The sequence below is a fragment of the Cyclopterus lumpus genome, chromosome 1, assembly GCF_009769545.1.
Source record: "Cyclopterus lumpus isolate fCycLum1 chromosome 1, fCycLum1.pri, whole genome shotgun sequence".
NCBI lineage: Eukaryota > Metazoa > Chordata > Actinopteri > Perciformes > Cyclopteridae > Cyclopterus > Cyclopterus lumpus.
Genome location: NC_046966.1, coordinates 19871162 through 19890084, shown reverse-complemented (window position 1 = coordinate 19890084; position 18923 = coordinate 19871162). Strand labels below are relative to the sequence as shown.

Sequence of the window (18923 nt, the reverse complement as noted above, 5' to 3'; positions counted from 1 at the left end):
ACAGGATCTGGGCTGACATTCAATAACGTATTTAGTGGCCGTAGAATTTTCTTACCGAACAGCAAATTAGAGAAAATATAACCCCGCAATTTAATATGTATTCCACAAATATTTATTATTGGACTGTTAAATACTACGGTCGATTGTTATACTTTTAATAGATGACAACCTTGCAGCACTTTGTTAAAAGGCACATGATGGTGTTATATCTTGCAGGGTGTCCAATTCAATATATTCATGTGGGTCCCACCCATTCAGGTGATGTAAAAGGCACATTTTGAAAAGACTATCAAAAACAAGTTGTTTAATTTATTATAAGACTTTAGAATTCAGAGGGGAAAAATAAACCAATAGTACTGGAATAATGCAACACTAATACAAACTAAAGTATAATGTGTGTATATACTGTATATACATTAGAGAGGGAAAGGCAGAAAAATACTTTGGTTTTAGTAAATTAACTGGACATCAATAAAGGCTATAACCAGAAGGAGGCAGTAATGCAAAGTTATGGCTGCCAACTGCCGTAAATAGACGACGACGACGAAGAAGAAGAAGAACCTGTAGCCAAGTAGCTGTTGTCCTATGTCCTTAACACATCCATGAAAGTAGTTAGCAAAGCTAACACCGCTGAGCCGACATTGCTTCACCCGACACGACATGCGCGACGTTAACAGCTGAAGTCTCGCACGGTAAGGGCCAAGAGGATTTAATGGCGTCTTACTGTCGCGAAGACGGAAGAAATGCGGCGACAGTTGAACTGAGTGTTAGCGCCGTGAATGTGGGACGTGTCCTGCTGCTTTGACAGCTTCCTGTCGGGCAGCTAGCAGCGAGCTTAGTGACGGACACTGTTTTAAGTGGCTTTTCATGTTTGGAAGTGGCTTCTTGCCCCTCGAAGTACCTCACATCGTCCCGGTGGCGTTTTACGTGACTCTCCTACGTCATCTGGTTTCGGAACCAGTTTTGTTTTACGTGACCGTCTATCGGTTAATGTCTTCTTCTTCTTCTTCTTCTTCTCAGCCTTTTACGATGCAGTAACGTTCAGACGTTAGCTCAACAAATGATTCAGAAGTCACGTCGGCACTAAACCGGTTCGTCGTTATGTAGTAACGGTTATTTGCAGGTTTTACGTTGAATCCAACCGAAATTATAGAAACCGTCATGTTTCTGAGAGATTCGATGGGTTTTTTTTCGCTGTAGCTCTTGTAACTTTGCATATTCAGACACTTTAAGCAGCAAGCTGACATTTACTCCGTTTAGCTAAGTAGAGATAAGTGGCTTGTTTGTTAATTCCTCACAAGTAAAATCAACACATCATTATTCCTTACATGCCTAATGATAAGTTCATTAAGCTTATGTCACAATAGGGTGATACTATGACCTAATTTGAGTTGTTGACATTAACAAGCTAAATTACACTGTGATGATGTTGTCTTTAGAACCTGCAAGACTTGGTTGTGCATACATTTCATGTGGTTGTGCGTACATTTGGCATTTGTGGACTTTTCTTGGTTTCAAAGGCTGCAGTACAGTGAAGTGATTTTACCAGACATTTTTTTCTTTACCCAGTTAGTAATTATACACATGAGTATTTATAAAAAATGTAATGTTTGACAATTAATAGCAATGTAAATCTTTATTTATTTATTTTTTCTTCCTCGACATGCCATAACTTCACCCAGTGAACCTACAGTCAGTTGTGATGTCAGAGCCGAAGCCCCCTACTCCAACCCCTGGAGACACGTACAAGGGTTGGCTTTTCAAATGGACTAACTACATTAAAGGTTACCAGAGACGCTGGTTCGTTCTGAGCAATGGACTTTTGTCTTACTACAGGTGAGTTCCATGTATATGACTGAAGTTGTAATGATATGAAATTGATTGTAAGGGACTGCCCTGGCTCAACGGGAGCCAAGGTGTGTGTTGAGGTGGTGTGTTGAGTTTAATAGAGGGGTATACAATAAATAGATAACAATTGTCTTAGGCAGTAACCCAGTGTCTGTTAATTCAGCTTTTAACTGAGAAGTGCATTCAAAGTAGTACTTGTATTGCATACAGAACGCACACATGTGCAGTTGCTTTACAAGAAATACAACAATGACTTCACAAATCAGGGATCTATATTTGACTGTCCATCATTGTGTCGTCTGCAGGACCCAGGCAGAGATGGGTCACACATGCCGAGGCACCATCAACTTGGCCACAGCCAATATTGCTGTGGAGGACTCGTGCAATTTTGTTATTTCCAACGGAGGCGCGCAGACCTACCACTTGAAGGCCAGCTCGGAAGTAGAGCGACAGCGATGGATCACCGCTCTGGAGCTCGCCAAGGCAAAGGCCGTCCACATGCAGGCTGAATCTGGTGAGAGGGAAAACAATCGTGTTGGAGAATGCAGGCGCCAGAAGATGAACATGCGTAGAAAAGTCTGATCAGCTTGTAAACAGCACCTATGTCAGGCAGTATTGTGTGTTTTTTATCTGTGTGTGTGTGGAGCATTTTATCCTTGTATTTGTTCGGCTTTGGTCATACTTTCTTACCCGTTCTCCCCCTCAGATGACTCGGGTGATGACTGTCCTGCAGTGCCCCCCACCTCAGGACAGGGGGGAGGCTGCCGTAATTTAGAAATCCAGTCCACACTTCGCACACTCGGCAGCAAGGTGGAGGACCTCAACACCTGCAACGATCTCATTGTCAAGCATGGGTCTGCACTCCAAAGGTATTGATTATCAGACTGGGCAGTTTGATTACTTTAGAAACAACTATATTATCTTTTTGTTTATTTAGTTTGCCCATCTCTTTTTTTTCCCCTTCATTCTTTTACTCATTCCTTGATTCCACACACAGGTCTTTGTCAGAACTGGAGGGGATTCGTGTCGGGGGAGACATGGGGGAAAAGATGAGACAAGTTACAGAGAGAGCCACACTGTTCAGAATCACCTCCAATGCCATGATTAATGTAAGTCAACCAAGTGTTAATTTGCTGACAAACATTGTTTCTGACTCCTTTGTCGAGTCACGTTGCTCTTGCTTGTTCCCTAAGGCATGTAGAGACTTCCTCTCCCTGGCTCAGAACCACAGTAAGCGCTGGCAGAAGGCCTTACAGGTTGAGCGAGACCAAAGGATCCGGCTGGAGGAGACTCTGGAGCAGCTGGCCAAACAGCACAATCATTTGGAAAGAGCTTTCAGAGGAGCTACAGTTCTCCCCCCTTCATTCAGCAATCCCGCCTTAGCTAACAAAGGTACGGTTCTCCTCCCCGACTTCTGAATGTTACTCAAAGGGTGCTCGCTGTGCCATTCAGTCGTTTATTCCCCCACCGTCTGCCTTCACCAGATAAAAAAGGGGATGCCAGTGACGAGGATGATGACAATGAGTTCTTCGATGCGATGGAAGACCCAGCAGAGTTTATCACTGTCCCTGCTGACCCCAAGTATCACAGGTTATTAATTAATGCTGTTTCTTTTTCAAATGTGACGGTTCACATCAACCTTGTTTTTGTTGTCGTCGTTGTTATTTTTGCCTTGTGTGTGTGTGTGTGTACTGCTTTGTTTTAAATGTCGCTTCTCTGTCCACCAGGAGATCTGGCAGCAACGTTAGTGGTTTCAGCAGCGAGATTGGAATGGAAGATCAGTCCGTAAATGTGTGTTAAGTTAATTTTCATATTGACTTGTTTTCTCTGCTTGTCAACACACCACAGTCACTTCACCCTGAAAGCTATTTTGCCTTCTCTTCTTCCAGTTTGATGAACTGTCTTTGGCATCCAACCCAGAGTCGCCACAGCCCCTGGAGCTAGAGCCTGTTCGACAAAGGCGGACTCGTATCCCTGACAAGCCCAACTATTACCTCAATCTGTGGAGCATCATGAAGAATTGTATTGGAAAGGAGCTCTCAAAGATACCAATGCCTGTAAGAAACTTGTACCCATGTTGGTATCCAAGTGGCCTTTGCTTGTGAGAGCACTCGGAAGTAATCAGCCGTCTTCTCTCTGTGATTATGTACCTAGGTGAATTTCAATGAGCCCCTCTCAATGCTGCAACGTCTCTCTGAAGACCTGGAGTACTACGAGCTGTTGGATAAGGCTTCTAAAAGTCAGAGCTCTCTGGAGCAGATGTGTTATGTAGCTGCTTTCACAGTCTCCTCCTACTCCACCACTGTCCACCGCACAGGGAAACCCTTCAATCCTCTGCTGGGAGAAACGTTTGAGCTCGATCGGCTAAAAGATTGTGGCTACCGCTCCCTCTGTGAACAGGTACGTCGAAGGATTGTTCATGCAAGCATGTTTAATAGCTCAAATAGTCGTAAAACATCCCTTCACTCCAATCCTCTCAGGTGAGTCACCACCCACCTGCTGCAGCTCACCATGCCAGCTCTGAAAAGGGCTGGACCCTCAGACAAGAGATTACCCTGGCCAGCAAGTTTAGAGGGAAATATCTCTCTATCATGCCTTTGGGTGAGTGTGTGTGTGAAGACCAAATATGACGTTTATATTTTGGGTGAGCACGGGCTAAGAGTATTCCCTCTCTCTTCTCAGGTTCTATCCAGTGTTTATTTGAAAAGAGCAACAATCACTACTCTTGGAAGAAAGTGACTACAACTGTACACAACATCATTGTTGGAAAGTTATGGATTGACCAGGCAAGTTTAAACCGTAATACAACAGATTAACTCCAGTATGTCTTCATTGAATGTTTTGCTTCCAATTCTACCGGGTGTTTCCTTTTTAGCCCTCAAGAGCAAAACATTTGTCTCTTTCCTCCCCCCCCCCCTTAGTCAGGGGAGATTGATGTGGTGAACCACAAGACAGGAGATCGCTGCCACCTCAAGTTTGCTCCTTACAGTTACTTCTCCAGAGATGTACCAAGAAAGGTGAGCTCTTCTGTAAAAATGTGTAATCTTTTTTTGTAATACTTTTTCACAGGAAAATGTCTAATACACAGTCACACAATTATGTCTATGAAAAAGAGAAAACACAAAGTTGAAGAAATATGGTTTTATAAGTTGAATTGTCTTTCAATTAGCCGGATATTTAATTTTAAAAAGCTGATGTTTCTCTGGGAAATGATGTGACTAGGGGCTAAAGAATAGCTGATCAGTTTTTTAGCAGTGATCTGGGATCATCTAAAACACATTGCAATACCGTTGTTTTAAAAGTAATATAGATAAAGATTTGTTTGTTTGAGTAAATAAACTCACTGTTCACTTTATGAGGTGTAATGCGACCAAATACACATTTTCTGCCATGAAGCCTATGTAGTATTTTGACCCTGTCTTAGAGGTGTTAATTAGATAATATTTTAGCATTGGCCTCTTGTATGAAAAGGGGAAGGACAAACCATTTGAAAAGCATCTCAATATAATCTAGTCTAGCACACTAGACTTCCTTTAGCTTTATAATTGATAGATAGAAAGATATGTAATCTAATTCACACATTTCTGATCATTTCAACAAAAAAAGAACATTATAAACTTTGTGAAAGTAGAATTTAATGGCAGAGCTGTAGTATTTAATTGTGTCGAATGTGAATCCCTGTACGGCCGTTTGCTCCGATTACATTCTTAAACGTAATCCGTGTTTGTGTCTCTCAGGTAACGGGAGTCGTGACAGATAAGGATGGGAAGGCCCATTACGTGCTTTCAGGAACCTGGGATGAGAAAATGGAGTTCTCCAGGATAATGCAGAGCAGTAAAGGCGAGAACGGCACCGAAGGCAAACAGAGGACCGTCTATCAGACCCTCAAAGCCAAAGAAATCTGGAGAAAGAACCCCTTACCGTGAGTAGTGAGGTGAAGTGCTTGTGAGCTGATGGTGCTTATACATTGTTGTGCCTCTCACCCTTTTTTATGTTGATGACTTGACAGAGAGGGAGCGGAGAACATGTACTTCTTCTCCTCACTGGCCTTGACGCTCAATGAGGCCGAAGAGGGAGTGGCGCCGACAGACTGCCGCCGGCGCCCTGACCAGAGGTTAATGGAGGACGGCCGCTGGGATGAGGCGAACGCAGAGAAACAGAGGCTGGAGGAGAAACAGCGCATCGTCCGCCGAGAAAGGGAGAGGGAGGCTGTTAAAGCAGCCAGCTCACCTGAGGAAGGTAAACGACAACAAAAACAAGTTTTTTTTCTTTTCTATTTGTCTTGCGTTTCTTTCCAATGTCTGTTCTGTCCATTCATCTTTTGTCCACTCTGTCTGTCTTGGAATACCTTGTCTTTGTCTCAACCCTAAGCTGTCACTGAGGATTCAATCAATGATTCACCCTCGAAAAGCAAGTACTCTTCTCTTAGTCTTTTCCCACCCCTGATCAACATATATTATATATATATATTAGCTCTAGATGCAAAGCAACACATGTACGAGATGTTTGCGTATGTAACGGGAAGGTGCTTAATCTCTTCTACATCATCTTTCAAATACTTTTACCATCCCCTTCAACCATTTCTGTTCCATTTAGCTGATGCAGTGGAGACTGGCACAGAAGCAAATGAGGTTTTGGATGAAAGCAAGTATCCCTTCTTAGCTTAACATAATATGTACTTTTAAGGTGCTTTGTGTAGCAGCCTGAGGGATGGTTCGAGTGTTTTTGAAGTGGGGTCGCATGAGGTACTCAGACGAGGCAGACGGGAGTACCAGCGCGGGGGCAAGGTGATGTACTGCTGAGGGCGGGGCCAGCTGCGAAAGGTATATTAGCCACCTAAAAGAAAGGTCCACAATATCAGTGTAAGTTTACACTATATTATTTGCTTTATCTTGCCGCCATACAGTCCTTTCAGACAGGAAACTGAACTGAAGTAAAACTTATTCATGCTCTCTTCAAAGATTCAGACAGACAAAAGCAGTATACCAGTAGATACGTTTCAGTTCAGGTCCTCTTCGTAAAACATTTTAAATATAGTGTACACTTAAACTGATTGTAGATTGTTTATTTTTTGGTGGGCTTTCTGTTAGTTGTCTGAAACACCTTTCACAGCCGTACATTAGTTTGCTCCGGTGCTGGTGCTCTGTAGCATGCTCACCGCCATCTACAGCCCTCGATTACCTCATTCAACCCCACTGCAGAACTCTTTTTAAACTATTCATCATTCTATAAAAGTCACTTAAACAACTGAGACCACTCTGAGAAGATGTGTAGCTTGTATCAGCCTTTACACTCGGTCAAATAAAATTGGAAATCAAGTGTTTTATCTTTTAAAAAAGTGAGTTATTAGTTGGGTCAAAAATTGTCTGAACTATGTTTTGTTTCTTTGACAATAAGTATTTTTAGCTCTCATGGTATTTTGCTTACAATGCTACACACGGCACCTCTAAAATTAACATAAACACTGTTTTGTGTGGATTTTGGCTGCAGATTGAGTTGTAGATTCACATCCCTTTTTTTTGTGCTGGTGTTAAGCTGACACAGAGGACTCTCATCCCTATACACCTGTTGCATGCAAGTAGCCTCTTTTCATTTAATTCGCTGTCTCTCTTTGTGTCCGTCATCTTCGGTTTTACCCACCCTTTTTTATGTCTGAACTCTCAAAGATTCATCCTGAATTCTTCTATTTTCAGCCCCTTATGGACCATCACTCTCCCCATATCTAAGCAAGTATTCTGACCATGACATAACACGTACTGTGCAATTATCTCACTTTTCCTAGCAATTTAATTTGATCTAGATTATCAAGCCTTCTGTTAACCATTTCCCCTTTACATCCAACTTGGTCCATCTTAGTGGAAGGCAATGAAGGTCCTTATGGAGCTCAAATCAAAAGCAAGTAAAATCAGCGTTAGCCTCAATTATCCCGTTTAATTTAATTTAGTTTTGTGTTGGTAGTCTTTAGGAAACCTTGTAGCTCACTGTAGAATTCACTTGCATATATTTAGAGTAGAATTTTGTCTGTCACTGCTCAGTTTTTTGTGGTCCGGGGCATTCGTCGTGAGCTCAATTCTCTCCTTATGTATCAGAGGTGCAAATTAGTGGTTACATCGAGGACTCATCTGTAAATTGTCATCTTTTGGTTTCAGTCAACAGTCTGTGGGCATATCGGCTGAATTTAAGCATGGCATGTCGTCATGGCTCAGTGGCTTCTCAACCCTCACCTCAGGTCCAGCAGAAGCTTCTTCGTTGTGAAAGATTGTCTCTCTTTTCCTTTTTTTTTTTTTTTTTTTTTAGGCACCCATCCAGACAACTACCAAGCAATGTGGTTTGAGAAGTTGGACGACCCCGCGTCCGGAGAGACCTTGCATGTCTACAAGGGCGGTTACTGGGAGGCAAAGGAAGAAGGCAGCTGGGACGTGTGTCCTGAAATCTTCTGATCGCAGCCGAGTCGGCCTCTCTTCCTCAGTTGGTGTACAAAACCTTACATCGGCTGTAACGGTGGATTCAAGCCTGACATCAGCCGGTCTTCAATGTCTGTAGCTTCAAGTGATCACCCCACTCGGTTCCCCAGTGATTTGCTCAGGGTTAAGGGCATCTGGACTTTACCCTCAACGCAGATACGATGCACATTGTAGCATTGTTGTAACATTGCAGCTGATTAGTGTTCAGAATTCCCTCTCACTGCCTCTCAAACACGGATGTTTATCTTGGTCCTCTGCTTGTTGTCTGTCCAGGGTTGTTTGGTGCAGCTTTTGAGTCGCAGTCGGCAGAAAGTTTTTCGAATAATGTCATTATGCATTTACTTTAAAAGCATAATTCGTCTTACAGTATACAAGGTTTGCTTGGAGAGCGTGAGCGGCTACAGAACATGTAATTTATGCGTTGGTTTTTTGTTGTGCACTCCGGATCATGATTACTTTTGCAATGAATTTGTCGAAGCTTCGGCAGCGCTGCAGTGAGTCAGTTTAACCTAAAAGAAATTCACTACACCAGTTTCAGATCGCATCAAATGCATCGGCGCATGTGTTTCAGTGCTTCTGACAAAATACGGATAAATACTGTTTCTTTAAGAAATAATTAGTGGTGTATTTAAACAATTATCTCTGGACTGGTTTAAAATCAGAAGTGTCACAAACACTAAGACATCATTCGTTTGCCTTTGAATTTATGGTAAATTGCGGCGCTACTTACGTACCTGAAGTGAAACGACTCCGAAGGTATACTACATCTACATATTAGCCTTTTTTAATTTTTGTAATTAACTAGTCAACATTCAAACATTTGTTTGTGGTATTGTTTTTCTGACTTCCTCCCAATTCCCCTGTAAAATCCGTAGTAGCTGTAAAGAGATGTGAAAGTAGTTCCTTATGAATATAACACGCCTCTATATATTTCGCCGGTTAAGTTTGGTTTGTCCGTTTTTTAAAAAAAATATTTGTGGGGTCTACAAAGTCATTACATATATAAGCAGTTCTTTTCACGATAAAAGAATAAATTGCCACATTTTATTTTTTTTTTATTGAGGAAGAATCATTTAAAAATGTTCTATTTAGCACATTAAGTTGAATACAATATGTTCTTTATATGATACCATTTTGAATACTATATGAATTAAAATAGTGGTAAAAAAAAAAATGTGTACCAATGGAAAATATGAAGTAAAGAAATTACAAATGGCACAATTTTTTTTTTTCTTGTATTTTGTCCTTCAACAATTAACTTTAAGGAGTTACTTAAGACTAAATCCACTTTTTGAGTAAGTAAATTACATGTACAGTCATTAAATTCTTCATTCCAACAAAAACTGTTATTCATTTTTAACAGCAAAAAATCCCATAATTCTGTCCTTCAAGCGAGGTCACGTTCCCCCTGACCTTCTGGAGAGCCGGCTGCAATCTTTTTAATTTGTGAAGGGGGCTTGCTCAAGCTAAAACGGGACGTTAAGTCACAGTTGACCAGATTATTGGGTAAGAGCCTCGTAAGATTGACTCTAATCATTGTGTTTAAATAAAAAATTCTGTTTTGATTCTCCACTCAAGTACACTATTTTCAGACTTGTATTTTCACACCCAAAAGTTTTTGCCCTCACTAATACTTTGAGCCATCATTTAAATTCTGCTCTTGGGGGTCGAGCTGTGCTGATTTCTACGGGCTCGATGCTCAGTGAATTGAAGGGAAATGTCTTTCGGGTTTCCCTCAAACGTATCGATAATAGCTTTAATCTTGATGTAGGATATTTTAGTTTTTTAACGGTGTGTGTGTGTGTGTGTGTGTGTGTGTGTGTGTGTGGCACAAAATGAGATGTGTGAAGCGAGATTGCTCAAATGGAAATCTGTCATTTGTATTTGTCCGTGTTGTCGTTTGTCATGAATGGAAGGACTGTGTGGTTGATGAAAAGAAAAAAAATCGAAATTTCAATTTATATTCAAGTGTACTTAAAACACTGCAAAAGAAGATCACAAAACATGATGTTATATTTCTGTAAATAGTAAAGTAATTGTGATTAACTGGTTATATTGATAGAGAATCTAATGGCGGTGATAAGCTTTTGCTTTATTTTGTTGTCGTTGCTTTGTTCATTTTAGTTTGCTCTACTGGATGTATACTGTGTCACCCTTTTCCAGATAGCTTTATTTAAATGATATTAATTAGTTTGGGTCTGAACCATCCCTTCGTTTGATTGACCGTTTCGTCATACACCATTTAAGTACATGAAGAAGAGTGTGAGGAATGTACAGCTTGATGCTACTATGTCTCTTTAGATTTGAGATTTTACAGGTTTCCATCTCTTTTAACATTTGTATAAACTTTATTTTTAGCCATGGCTCCTAATCTCTAAAGTTTCTACCCTTTCCAGCTGGGTTTGTTTTTACCCTGCAAGGTAGGAGGATGGTCACAAAGGCACAACTTCCCACAATTCTCCAAAAATGGACTCACGGTGTTCCTGCACTAACGTACAGTGCATTATTTATCGTGCCCGACTTGATTTGACAATTTGTCAACATTTGATGTTGGCTACTGAAGTGATGAGTTGGTTCTGAAAACTTTTCTTGAGCCATGTTATGTAATAGCAAACATCCATTAGTTGTAATATACATTGACTCACTGTTGTACTGAGAGTACTTTTAACCTGTTGTGTCTTTTAATGCAGTTTTCTTTTTAGCAGGATTGTCTTTAGGGATTGGCCATATTAAAGTCTGAATGAAAATGAAGTGCGTATTGGTGGTTTTGATTTTCCAAAACAATGCACCGCAAAGTTTCTTAAACTAGCTGGGAAGTGTTTTGAAAAGATTATTATAAGAATCAAAGGAGAGGAAATAACAATTGAGTTTCAAATATGCACTTATAAAGAAAACAAAAACTTATCAGCCTCAGAAAGTGGGACTTATGCCGTATTGTATTGTGGGTCTTTATAAAAACTGACATATTTTTTAGGTTTCTGCTCGAAATAACATACCCAAACTAAAAAGGGGTTATCTCTGCAACCACAAAGGCCATTTGAATAATGTTGGTGTTATAATAAAGGCAACCCATGTGAGCTTTTGTCCAGATGTGTAAATATTAGTATATATGTTACTGGTTAAGAGTAAATAAAGATGAAATACAGAGAAAAAAGAAGTTTCAGGTTGGCCTAGGAAAAAAAAGTACTTTCAGGATTGTTATCTCTTGGAAGGATGCAGAGCAACGGTCTAAACCCCACCCAGACCATAGCAACATGTGTGAACAGTCTTTCTGCAAAGTTTGACTTTGAAAAAGTGAAGCAGAACAAAGTCTTTCTGAGCTACGAGCTGACTCCTGACAAAATTATGATTATGATATTTTAATAATTCTTTTAGTTGGTGTTTGAGTTGTGTGGAAATGGCTTACTAATTATTGTAGCCCAAGCATTCTGTTGTTTAATTTGATGTATAACATCAATATATTTGCTCATGTTTATTGTAATGTGTCACAGTTTAACCATAATGTGTAAATGTCACCCCAACAAGGTTTTTAAAAGGTCTTAAGCAACCAGGGTAAACGTACAGTGTGAAATTTATACTTTGACACGGTGGGTATTTTACAGGCTAATTCAAGTATTTTGGCATATAGGATATTTAAATTTGACTATCTTTTAATAAGCCAATACAAACACGACGTCAGAACCAGAACTGTGTTCACAATACACAAATACACAATATAAAAATCAATAAAAACAAAGTGTTCAGTTTCCTTTCCTCTAACCCCATGAATCTAAAAAACCTGGCTCCGCCCCCTAGTCACGTGGAGGAGCCGCCCCTTCACAAAGACAGGCGTCGGGGTTTAACTCGAGCGCATCTCTGCAGCTGCGCGTGACGTCAACGTCTTTGCTTACCAGCCGGGCGCAGCTAGCCAACCTCTCGCGTTAGCAGCTAGCACTAGTCGTCTGTCGGGTTCGTCACACAGGGTGTGTAACTTCACCGCGAGGATAATTAATAATTAACTAATAATATGTCGGTAAACGGACCCGGAGGAGACTCCACAGACGCAAAGAGTGACGATGGACAACAGTGAGTCACGGTTTGTTTGTTTATCTGATGGCTAAGTTAGCGACCAACAGCCCATTGTGGTCGTGCAGAGATGAGCATGCTGCTTTTCGTTAACATTGTAGACGACCGTCTGCAGCGTATTAAACCACCTTTTTATTATTATTATTACACGTTACTGGTTGAGCTTTGAGACACTCGTGATGTATGGAGCACTGAAGCGGGCCCGTGACCCTCATTAAACGCTTCCTTGGCCTCTTTGTCGAGTATTACGTAAAGGTGTGGTTCTTAGTTGCATATATATACAATTATATATATTTTTTTTTATATACACACACACACGCACTGTAATTTTTTTTTTTAAATATGTATTTTTATTTAGTAAATGTGTTATTTATACATACATACATACATACTAGTGTTGTGGTCTTGTTGTCCCGTAGGTCAGAGTCGTCTTTGTCTGCTTCTGCCTCCGTGGATGTGGATGCAAAGCCCAACGCCCACAGCTTCAGATACAGTCTGAATTTCCCCATCATCGGCAAGTGCATCATCATCAACAACAAGAACTTCGACAGAAGAACAGGTGTGTGTGTGTGTGTGTGTGTGTGTGTGTGTGTGTGTGTGTGTGTGTGTGTGTGTGTGTGTGTGTGTGTGTGTGTGTGTGTGTGTGTGTGTGTGTGTGTGTGTGTGTGTGTGTGTGTGTGTGTGTGTGTGTGTGTGTGTGTGTGTGTGTGTGTGTGTGTGTGTGTGTGTGTGTGTGTGTGTGTGTGTGTGTGTGTGTGTGTGTGTGTGTGTGTGTGTGTGTGTGTGTGTGTGTGTGTGTGTGTGTGTGTGTGTGTGTGTGTGTGTGTGTGTGTGTGTGTGTGTGTGTGTGTGTGATAAAACTGCTGTGAATCATATGCCACTGTAAACGATTACACTTGAGACACAACCAGGTTTAAATGTAATCTCTGGTTTTTACTCGATGCTCAAACTCTTGAACATGAAATTATTAGTTAATAAGTTAAACGGAAGCATCTGGTGGTAAAATCTACTCATTGGTGAATATGTACCTGCTTCTTTTCACAATAATTTAAATAGTAAATACACGAGAGCTGCTGATATGTGGCCTGGAGTTGTGTGAGCTCCATGAAAGTTCTTTATACAGAGACCGACATCTCGGTGTACAGTAAAGCAGCTCAATCATCTACACCTTCATGATATCGCCAATGTGCTCGGGGACCCAATTTACTCTTGTTGCTGTGGATCCCATTTTAACTCTATCCCATGCCTGTTAATTAGATAAAGTTAGCTCTGTGTCCTTACGTTGGCTTTAGTGAACGTGCGAAACAAGCAGGCAGCTGTACAGTTCCCTGTGTACGCATCATTGCATTCAATAACTTGTCAGTGCAGCAAACTGACGGTGGCTCTTCAGGAAGTTCTGGAATGCACATGATTTGTGGCGACTTGGCGTGCATCACATGGGGATCCCATGGTTTGATTAATTCCTCTTTCAAGCTTGATGGATCTGGTCATTTGGGTATTGTGGTAGTCTAGTGCGACAGATACTGTGGGGAAAAAACCTGAGTTGACCTTAGTCCTTGCCTGAGATTTTATTGTGCATCAAATGTTGAAGAACATAAATGCCATCTAATATCTGTCTGAGAAGACCGTGGCTCTCAGTGAGCCTGTTGTCCGTCAGTTACTGTATGATTGTCGGATTTTTGCCGTCAAACTTGTGTGACAAACTCGCTGAGCGGGACTAACTGAGTACACATGACTGCTTGGTAAACAATGTTCCAAGAGCAAATGCATCTACGAGTGGGGACAAAAATCAGCAGTGTTTAATCCTGCTCGACCAAGAAAAGATTTCCTGTTCTGGTAAATATGTGCTCTCTGTAATTCCCCACGCACTGCTCTCATTAAAATGCCCCACGCATCCATGACTGTGTGACAGCGAATGCTATTCAGGCAGCAATCATTTTATTATTTGCAGGTGCGCTCGCATTTTTTTCCGGACGATTAGGTTGAAGACATGTGGCGCTCATGTGAGGAAACCAGACGTCAATGAAAGTGCGCTCCAAAATCACACGGTCACAGTACGGGTTTGTGCAGGTTGAGCGTGAACCCAAAAGAAAAGTGTGTGTGTTCACAAAATGGCCTGAATCAGTGGCTCCGCAGCACAAGAACGAAATACCTCGAGTACCAACAGAGTGGTGACAAAGAGGTCTAGAAATGATCACCTGTGCGTGGCCTTTTTTATTTTTATTATAGGAACTTAAGTATGTGTTCATTAGTCTACAGTCTGACCTAATGGTTACATCTAAGCGGAAGGAAGATGCTGGTTCCTTTTTTTTTCCATTGTGTTCAAGTAACCAGGTTCTCTTTGCTTTTTTGTTTTTAAAGGCATGAATCAGCGAAACGGTACAGATGTGGATGCAGCCAACGCCGTGAAAGTATTTGGGAAGTTGGGTTATAAGGTGACGGTTTACAACGACCAGTCGGTGGAGCAGATGAAACAGGTTTTAATTTCTGGTACGTTTTGTTGCAAAACGACAACAACAAAAAATGTGTAAACACACACACCCACACACATTAATACGATAGCTGCGGTCTTTCATATCGTTGCGTATTAAAGATTAAAACCTGTTTTTTTTTAATTTAGTTTCACAGGACGATCACAGCTGCTACGCCTCGTTTGTCTGTGTTCTGTTGAGTCACGGCGACGAGGGCGTGTTCTTTGGTACCGACGGCTCAGTAGAGCTCAAGTATCTGACGTCACTTTTTCGCGGTGATCGCTGTAAATCCTTGTTGGGAAAGCCCAAACTCTTCTTCATCCAGGTATTGTAAGAGTTTGTCTTGTTTTTTTCTTTTCTGCTCCTTGGGCTTTGCTAAAAAAAAACATCTAACCTGGTCTTGTTTTGTTCATGTAGGCCTGCAGAGGCACCGATCTGGACGCAGGCATTGAAGCCGACAGTGGAGAAGATGGCACTACCAGGATCCCTGTGGAAGCAGACTTCCTCTATGCCTTCTCCACAGCCCCAGGTTAATACTCGTACACACAAACGGAGATCTTTTTGCAGACTAATTGTCACCCTTTTGTACTTTTTGTTATAACGATGGACCCTTCAATCTGTCACTCGTGTGCCTGCAGGCTACTACTCATGGAGGAACACCATGACTGGGTCCTGGTTCATGCAGTCGCTCTGTGACACCATCAGCAGATATGGCAAAGAATTGGAGCTGCAGCACATCATGGTTCGAGTGAACCACAAGGTGGCGGTAGAGTTCGAGTCCGTCTCCAATTCACCAGGCTTTAATGCGAGGAAACAAATCCCATGCATTGTGTCAATGCTGACCAAAGAGATGTATTTCTTCCCTTGATGTCGTCTTTCCATTGGACGACTCCAGCCATTCATTTGCAGAAGGAAGGCTTGAGTATGTATGAGGTGGTGTTTGTGTTGGTTTGTTTTAGTTTGCACTGTGACTGAATATCTTGTGAAAGTTCAGCTCGCATATTTCTGGGAGAAGATGTGATGCTAAGTCACATTCCACAAGTACATTTCTGAGATGCGGTTTCGCATTTTAAAATTATTATTTTTGATCCCCGCAGGACAATAATTTTGAATTCTCTTTTAAACATTTAATCTCAAATCTTTGTTTAAAACAATGTTAAACAAAAGTGTTACATAACGTAACAAATCATTAATCTAAAAGATGAAATGTTAATCCAATCTCAGTTTTCTACCAGTGAATGCCTCTTTTCTGTTTATACTAAACGCATTTCAGGGAATTATTTTCGGAGCCAGTTTGATGGGACCTTTTTTTTATATTTGTTTGATCATGAAAACATAAATGAGCTTCCTGCCCACCAGCATCAGCAGTTTTTAACTCAATTTTCTAAACAAGACTCTATTTTGAGGGATCATGTGTCATTTCTGTGCTGTTTCTTTTCACTGTTGAGTCAGTGTAGTAACATTAAGGTTCACAAGCGATAATCATTCACTCGGTAAATTAAAGGATGTTGTGTAGCAAATTCAGGAACACCCATGCAGCTATCATGTGTCATGTTGGTCTTAAAGCGCATAATTCCTTTTATAAATGTCAGACTTCAAAGCTTGCATGAGAAGAGCCAGCCCACTTGCACGATACTTGTATTTGCTTATCTCCATACTTGAACACATGTTTACATTTCATCAAAGGCAATAGCTGTTGAATTTCTCGTGGTTTTTAAAGTTAAAACCAGATGCTTTTTTCACTTGCAAATATATAGTTACAAAGCACAATTTTGATTGTGTACTGATCCAGGTGCTGGTTATTTGTGAGTAAATATTTACAGCAAACTAGCTGAAATCCATTTTTGCTGTTAAATTATTTCGCTATTTGACAATCCAGGTTGTCATATCCATAGAACTTTGCTTGGGCATCACTTTTGGCTTTTTTATATCACTATTTTGTACGCAGTGATACTTTGAGGTTGGTGTAATGTTTTTTTCTGAATTAAAAGCCACTTTTCATTGTTCTGTTGTACAGCAGTGTTACTGATTTTGTTGTTTGCTCTTGCAGTGAGACAATCATTAACATCCAGATTTATTACTAAAGTTAAAGTGCTTGAGTTCTCATCAAGTCTGCCCAGCGTGGTTCATTTACCCCAAAGATAGTTAACCTCTTTAAACACAGTAAATAGTCTACTTGTGTACGCTGTTGAGTGTAAACAACCAGGATTACTCCAGATTTGGCTGCTGCGAGCTGAGAAGAACTGGGCCACCAGATATTGAGGCCCTGGGCCAAATGAAACTGGGCCGCAGATTCCTTCACTGCCAGCAGAGATGCACTTTACAACACACCTGTTGGATGTACTACAAACATTACAACACTTAAACACACACATACATATCAATAACTAACCATAAATTGATTTAACTAATTGAAATGTGTCCATCTTTGTTAATGTTAAGAATATAGTCTATAATCTACAGGATGCACAATCAATGAATCATTCTATTGGCTATCATTACCTTTATGGTACGGTTTGCATTGATTAGGCCATACATTCTCAGAATTCAAGAGTAACTGCACATTTAAAATATTCTTTAAGATATAAACTAAAATATGACTTTAGTGAAGAAACTCCTCAATCCTAGTGTTTATATGTCTTACCAAATAAAATAAAAAAAAGAATTAAGCCATGCATTCTTGCTGCTCTACGATCATGCATTAATTAATGTGGGGCTGACTTAATTTAATTGACTTAATAGTATTTATTGGTAGATACCTTTTGAGAATTGTATTTAATGTTGTTGGTTCAAATATGTTTCACATATGTATTATTTTACTTATGCTTTATATTTAAATCTGTCTGTTCTGTGCGAGCTTGCAGTAGGTGACAAAGTTGAAGTAGATTTCACACTGAATCTGCAGGTGTTTCGCCACTTCTTCGTGTCACTTTAGTGCGTTGCTGAGACAAATCGTTGCTGCACTTCCTTGGGAGTTTTAAGTCGCATTATTTTTTCTTCACGATTAGATCAGCACAAGATTGGTAAACGATGTCTTCCAACGTGTGAAAGGGGAGTTTACGTGTGGCCCTTGAACGCAGCACAAGCCCTCGCCTCTTTTGTCGCTGAAAATAGGCCCTAATACTCTTTGACATTGGGTTAGTTGGCTGCCGCGGACGGCGGGTCAGGTTGCTTATTTCCTTGGTTTTACGTGCAGCACCTGCGTTTAACTTTTCTAACGTCGTGCTGCAAACTGTTTTTTTTTTTTAACTCTTTTAAAAATAATCTAGTCCATTTCTTTAATATGTCTGAACCAGTTAATATCATCAGACAGTTGTTGTTGTTTATGACGCGGGAGGAAACACTCGTTTTCTGTGATTTCCATGCGGGCCACCGGTAACTGTGCCTGTCGCGGGAATGGAGAAGTCTCGTGCCGTAGCTCCGCACTCTCTGGCTCTGGTGCTGTCGCAGGTTCGCAGAGAAGAAGATGAAGGGGACTCCCCACGACTATCATCATCACCGCCACCACCGGCCGTGCTCCCGGTGAAGGCACCGCATCACTCCGGCTACGAGGTATTCGCAAACTTCAAGTCCGTGAACGCGCAGCACTTCTGGAACAATGCGCTGACGCGCGCGCTGTCTGAGATCTTCTTCCTCGGCTGGATTGATGAGCGCGTGCTGTTGGTTCAGGGCGAGGAGGTCCATCTTCAGGTCCTCAGGAACGGCTGGACGAGGCGGACGCTCACACCCCCACAGGGCTTTGACATCCAGTGCATAGGTGCGTTCATGTTAAGATGCTATTGCCCTCGACTGAAGTTCAAGTTGTTTCCCACTTGATGTGTGTTTTGGACGCGAGGTTGTCTCCTCTCTTTGCCTGCAGCATGCCCACAAAGCCACGCCTCCCAAAGCAGGTGCATGCGCAAGTAAAAAAATGATCAATATTTAAAATAAGTTGCACCAATTACTGCCAATAAGTAAAGTGTGCTGTGGCAATAACATGACATGGTCATATTAACTGGTCAAAGTACCATTTAGCAATATTTTCATTTAGACTGGATACGTCAGTCCAGAGCTGGAGATGTGAGACTTAAGTCAG

At 41.1% G+C, this 18923-nt stretch overlaps 2 protein-coding genes across 6 annotated transcripts; both read left to right on the top strand.

The window, feature by feature from the left end:
* The first annotated feature begins 532 nt into the window (after window positions 1-532).
* LOC117730402 (oxysterol-binding protein 1-like) lies at window positions 533-11063 on the top strand. Of its 5 annotated transcripts, XM_034532292.1 has the most exons (20): window positions 553-692; window positions 1683-1836; window positions 2154-2362; window positions 2555-2717; window positions 2846-2957; window positions 3042-3240; window positions 3333-3438; window positions 3576-3639; window positions 3738-3905; window positions 4003-4248; window positions 4329-4449; window positions 4531-4634; window positions 4770-4865; window positions 5586-5770; window positions 5858-6087; window positions 6220-6258; window positions 6445-6492; window positions 7384-7422; window positions 7542-7574; window positions 8146-11063. In XM_034532292.1, exons 2-20 carry the CDS (start codon window positions 1703-1705, stop codon window positions 8286-8288), a joined length of 2439 nt encoding a protein of 812 aa, XP_034388183.1. In that variant the 5' UTR covers window positions 553-692; window positions 1683-1702; the 3' UTR covers window positions 8289-11063. The 5 variants fall into 5 exon arrangements, with proteins under 5 accessions (XP_034388352.1, XP_034388183.1, XP_034388265.1 ...); XM_034532374.1 differs by lacking the exon at window positions 7542-7574; XM_034532137.1 differs by having other exon boundaries at window positions 6220-6492.
* A 1072-nt stretch (window positions 11064-12135) lies between these two features.
* On the top strand, window positions 12136-16855 carry casp3a (caspase 3, apoptosis-related cysteine peptidase a). The gene is made up of 6 exons (XM_034532585.1): window positions 12136-12377; window positions 12797-12936; window positions 14739-14867; window positions 14998-15173; window positions 15266-15377; window positions 15487-16855. Exons 1-6 carry the CDS (start codon window positions 12319-12321, stop codon window positions 15714-15716), a joined length of 846 nt encoding a protein of 281 aa, XP_034388476.1. The 5' UTR covers window positions 12136-12318; the 3' UTR covers window positions 15717-16855.
* Window positions 16856-18923: the final 2068 nt, after the last annotated feature.

Bases quoted from the DNA above. Each gene is read 5' to 3' on its own strand.
- LOC117730402 (XM_034532137.1), top strand. From the start codon at position 1,703: ATGTCAGAGCCGAAGCCCCCTACTCCAACCCCTGGAGACACGTACAAG. The intron at 3,640-3,737 runs GTGTGTTAAGTT...CTCTTCTTCCAG, and splicing joins TGGAAGATCAGTCCGTAAAT to TTTGATGAACTGTCTTTGGC. The intron at 7,423-7,541 runs GCAAGTAGCCTC...TTCTATTTTCAG, and splicing joins TCCCTATACACCTGTTGCAT to CCCCTTATGGACCATCACTC.
- casp3a (XM_034532585.1), top strand. From the start codon at position 12,319: ATGTCGGTAAACGGACCCGGAGGAGACTCCACAGACGCAAAGAGTGAC. The intron at 12,378-12,796 runs GTGAGTCACGGT...GTTGTCCCGTAG, and splicing joins AAGAGTGACGATGGACAACA to GTCAGAGTCGTCTTTGTCTG. The intron at 15,378-15,486 runs GTTAATACTCGT...GTGTGCCTGCAG, and splicing joins TGCCTTCTCCACAGCCCCAG to GCTACTACTCATGGAGGAAC.